The sequence below is a fragment of the Berghia stephanieae genome, unplaced genomic scaffold, assembly GCF_034508935.2.
Source record: "Berghia stephanieae isolate SIO BIC M18660-M18661 unplaced genomic scaffold, UCSD_Bste_1.3 scaffold3736, whole genome shotgun sequence".
Classification (NCBI taxonomy): Eukaryota; Metazoa; Mollusca; class Gastropoda; order Nudibranchia; family Aeolidiidae; genus Berghia; species Berghia stephanieae.
In genome coordinates, this window is record NW_027624996.1 from 2,501 (window position 1) to 7,570 (window position 5,070).

Genomic DNA, 5,070 nt, shown 5'->3' on the forward strand with positions numbered 1-5,070 from the left:
GAAAGCAGACATTAAGGATCAGATCATGATTTAAGAGGAAAATAAAAATTGGTGGCACTTAGGTGATACAGGCAATTGGTATTATATTTTAAAGAGAAAATAAAAATCAGCTGACTAATAGGCAAAATGGGCATTAAGGCACCCATGATTTTGGCGGTCAACATTGTAAGATATAAAAATGTGGGCTAGAATTGAACAAATAAAATTCAAAAATAACATAACAAAAATCATACCATGTAAAACAGTCCAATAATAAGTAATCTTACTTCAGTATCAATTTGATAAATAAGAAAATATTGGTTGACGAATGCTATACAATGTAAAATCATACTTTTGCTGATGATCTAGCATTATCATCAAACAATGCCACCCAAATGCAAGATAAAACAGTATGAATTATGCTTGATTATCTATTGGGTTGCTGTGTTTTGGTCACATATTTTCCTCGCTATATAGAGATTTTTCACCACATAATAAACTCATAAACGGTCATAACATTTTAATAACCAGTTGAGATAGAGCGATAATTTTTTCACTCCAGTAAATGTTTTACTCCCCTTTATTTTACTACGCTAAATAATACCCATATCACTATTTTGAAAAATTCTTGCAAATGCCTATTACTTTTGTTGAAATCTAGACCTAAACTCTAATAAAATAATTAAAATTGAATTATTGAATTGTCTCATTACCTGAACCTGTACCTTGTTGTTGGTTTGGACATTCACTTTTACAGGTTTCTTCTTTTTGGGGTACGATGGAGTTGAGGTATCCAAATTTAAGGAAATCTGACCAAAATTGTATTCATCAGACATTGTTCCACTTTTTGACGATCCCTATTTAAAGGGAATTAAAGCAAGCCTGTCCAGAATTCTACTTTCACTTTCTGGACTTTCTATTCTAAAGTTAAAGAAGTTACTTTCCGTTCTATTTGTTGCACGAGTATGACATCGGAATTTAATTATGGTGAACAATAAAGAACAGAAGTAATGGTTGAACGATCCTTTACAATATTCTTAACTATTGGGTTGTCTGAAATAACATAATATAAAACGCGGAGTGTTCGTCACTTGCTGTGACTGTAACGCAATCAGTAATCAGTAATCAGCATGCTTGAAGACCAACCCAAACAAATAAAATCATTCTGCAGTGATGTCCCTTTGTTTACAATTTAGAAAAGGAACTGTGTTTTCCGTCCATCAGTAGACCGAATACACAGCTGTGTTTTCCATCAGATTATAAGGGCTATTTATTTATTTATTTTTTTTTTAAATTTTTTTTTTTTTTTTTTTTTTTTGGTGGTCGGCTATTTTAGCACAGCATAACTGTAATTGGAGTGGGGTGAGTTAGGGATTCGAGCTCCTTTCTAGGCATAATATTTTCTTTCTTTCTTTCTTTTTTTTTTTTGTACTCCCGGCAAAAATGTATAATTTTCAACTTCAACACGTTGACACCATTCCTGGTGACTCGAGAAGTTTTATCGACTTTTAACATTTTAAAAATTTGTTTACTTCTACTCACTTTTAAGTTGATTATTTTAATTTAGGACACGGTGAAGACTTTGAATACGAGAGTCTCTTTTCCGAAAAAGACCTGTAGTTTAATTCGTTCACCTGTAAATAGGGTAAATAGACTTGCATTTTAAGCTGACTATTGTGTTTCTCTTATAATACCAGCTTCGGGCGAGGTTTGTTGGGACAATGATGACTTTATACTTGGTGAAATCGTTATAAGTCAATCCGACATAATTTAAAAATGAGAAATCTTCTTTTCTTTTTTTTAAAAAATGCACATTTTAATTCGTCAAGGAAAGCAGATATTTGTCGACCTCTATGCCCTGATGCGTTATACAAAATATCATCACTTGATTACTCTGATTTCGAATATGCAGGACAATAATTAGTTCAAGAACATCGCTGAGCTCAGTCATTGGTTGATTCTATTATCATCTATTAGAGATGTTAATGGTTGATTCATATTAGGTTTGTTTTTTTTCAGGAAAGAGTCTCTCGTATCCAAGTCTTTACTGTGTCCTAGGGAGCTGCAAGGTCTGGGCCAAACGTCCCGCTTGCTGATGTGCATTTCGAACCCAACACCTCTCATTTCCAGGAGCATTGATCGCCGCGTAATCCTGTCTGACAGAGATTATTTCATATGGCCTCTCATGCATTATTGTGCCCATAACAGTAACAGCACCTTCCCGTGGTGTTCCTTGTTTCTACTGTTTGTTATGGGCGCGACCGAGTCCCCGGCGGTATAACCGGGTTAGGGAGTAGGTGGGACCCCTTCCTCTTAGGGTGCAGGAGACAGAACCCACCGGTGAGTGGTACACGCTCTGTTCCTCACCCACCCACCTCACACTCATTCTGAGTGTGGTGTCTTCTGTATGTCCTTACTGTTCTTAATCTACCCCTATAACTCATATTTTCCCTAACCATTGATGTATGGCTCCACTGCCTTGTGGATACCTTCGGGAGGAGGAAAGGCTAAGGAGTAAACCTAACAGAAATCTGCAATCAAACTGATGCCAAACGTATCGCTGTGCGATCCTTTGGACCACACCAGGGAGGAAGAGAGGGTGGTTCTGGTTACTGGGCAGCCCAGGATCTCCACATTACTTTGCCCAGGCCGCACCCTGGAGAGGACACTCCAGTCTCACCTTCACTGGTGAAGAGTAACAACACGGAAGACAGCAGTCTACGAGTGATAAGTCCTTGCTCGATTGGCGTAGAGTTGGACGCTACGGGTTGTCTTCGACGATGGGAGGGATCATCGTAATCCTACTTGTCAGCTACCGCCCGCCCCAAGCTGGGCAGCTCCCAGCCAGAAAGGTGTTGACCCGCCACGATCTGCCTGCTACAGAGGGTGCCTGAGACTTAGAGCTTGCAAGCTTGACAAGTGGATCGTTAAACTGTGTATCAGGCAAGCAAATGAAAAAGAAAACGAAGTCCCAAGCTCTTCGATTAGCAAGCTGGAATATAAGAACTATGCGTTCAGGACTGACAGATGAACTTCAGGCCATGGATGATGCTCGAAAAACAGCAGTAATTGATCGTGAACTTAACAGACTGAACATCGACATAGCAGCCTTGCAGGAAACGCGACTCCCAGAGAGGGGATCCCCGAAGGAGGAACACTTTACATTCTTCTGGCAAGGAAAAGGCACAGAAGACGTGAGGGAGCACGGTGTTTGGATTTGCAGTACGCCATACATTGCTTCCTATGATCGAACCACCAACAGACGGCACAGAGAGAATTTTAAAGCTGCGCCTGTCATCCATGCAGGGCTCTGTGAACCTTTTTTGCGTCTACGCCCCAACACTGCAAGCTTCGGTTGAAGTAATGGTCCAATTCTATGAGTCATTAGACGCCATTGTCAACAATATCCCAGAAGTGGAGCACATCTACCTTCTTGGCGACTTCAACGCGCGAGTTGGTGCCGACAAAGAATCATGGCCAACCGTTTCGGGCACCATGGCATAGGAAAGATGAATGAGAATGGTCAGAGGCTTCTTGAACTCTGCTGCTATCGCAAACTATGCGTGACGAACACCTACTTTCAGAACAAGGCATGTCACAAGGTGTCATGGAGACATCCAAGGTCAAAACACTGGCATCAGCTGGACATGATTATCACTAAGCGCGATTCTCTAAACAATGTTTGCAACACCAGGTCCTATGAAAGCGCTGATTGCGACACTGCTCACTCCTTGGTTGCCACAAGGGTGAAACTGACACCAAAGAAACTTCATCACTCAAAGAGAAAGGGCCAGCCCAGGATCAACATCAGCAAGACAGCTTACCGGGAAAAGAATAATATAGAGTTCAACGAGCAACTTGAGAAGACGCTCAACACAGCTCATAGAAAAGCAGAACGAACCGCACAGGACAGCTGGAACTCTCTTAGAAACGCCATTTAAAGCACTGCCGTTCTGACATACGGCAAAAAGGAGAGCAAGAACAGTGATTGGTTTGAAGCCAGTATTACTGAGATGGAGCCAGTCATTGATGCCAAGCGCAGCGCACTTGTCAGCTATAAACATGAACCTGCAGAGGAACCTGCAGGCGTTGCGAGCTGCACGCAGCAAAACACAGCAAACAGCACGACGTTGCGCCAACGACTACTGGCTTTAGTTGTCGGACAACATCCAGCAAGCGTCTGACAGTGGCAACATAAGAGCCATGTATGAAGGCATCAAACAGGCGAAAGGCAAATCTACAAAGAAAATGCGCCTATTAAATCAAAGACAGGGGAAGCCATCACAGACAAGGACAAGCAGATGGGAAGATGGGAAGATGGGTTACTTGGAACTCTACGCCAGAGAAAACTCTGTCACCCAAAAAGCGTAAGACGCAATTGAAGAACTGCCAGTACTGGAAGAACTAGACGCAGAACCAATTATGGAGGAGCTCAGCATAGCAATCGATGCTCTGGTCTGTGGCAGAGCACCCGGTGACGACAGCATTCCACCCGAAATCATCAAATGTGAAAAGCCAGCCCTCTTGGAACCACTACATAAACTCCCGTGTCTTTGCTGGAGAGAAGGCAAGGTACCCCAGGATATGCGCGACGCCAAGATATCACCCTCTACAAAAAAAGGGAGACCATAATAACTACAGGGGAATCTCTCTTCTGAGCATTGTGGGTAAAGTCTTTGCGCGCGTTGTCCTCGCTCGACTGCAAGTCCTCGCCGAACGTATCTACCTAGAGTCGAAATGTGGCTTCAGAGTCAAGAGATCGACAGTGGACATGATCTTCTCAGTACGTCAGCTTCAGGAGAAATGCAGAGAACAGCAGATGCCCCTCTACATTGCATTTATTGACCTGACAAAGGCATTTGACCTTGTTAACAGGAAGGGCCTTTCCCAGCTGCTAAATAGATTGGCTGTCCTCCTCAGCAGCTTTGCATCATTGCCTCCTTCCACGACGACATGAAGGGCACCATCAGCTACATCGGTGGAGCCTCTGAACCCTTCCCCATGCGCAGCGGCGTGAAACAAGGCGGTGTCCTCGCACCGACTTTGTTTGGTATATTTTTCTCCTTACTGCTGAAGTTTGCATTCAAACAG

General features: G+C 42.6%; 2 protein-coding genes across 2 annotated transcripts in view; one reads left to right on the forward strand and one right to left on the reverse strand.

The window, feature by feature from the left end:
• Window positions 1-1,190, reverse strand: part of LOC144961718 (uncharacterized) — a gene marked incomplete at its 3' end in the record, with an annotated part of 3,240 nt that extends 2,050 nt beyond the window's left edge. The window contains exon 1 of the mRNA XM_078894813.1: window positions 693-1,190. Coding sequence (XP_078750939.1) covers window positions 693-815 — 123 coding nt within the window. The remainder of the gene's footprint in view (window positions 1-692) is intronic.
• Window positions 1,191-4,426: 3,236 nt separating this feature from the next.
• LOC144961719 (uncharacterized) lies at window positions 4,427-4,936 on the forward strand. Its single transcript, XM_078894814.1, has one exon. The coding sequence runs from the start codon at window positions 4,427-4,429 to the stop codon at window positions 4,934-4,936; it is 510 nt and encodes a 169-aa protein (XP_078750940.1).
• Window positions 4,937-5,070: the final 134 nt, after the last annotated feature.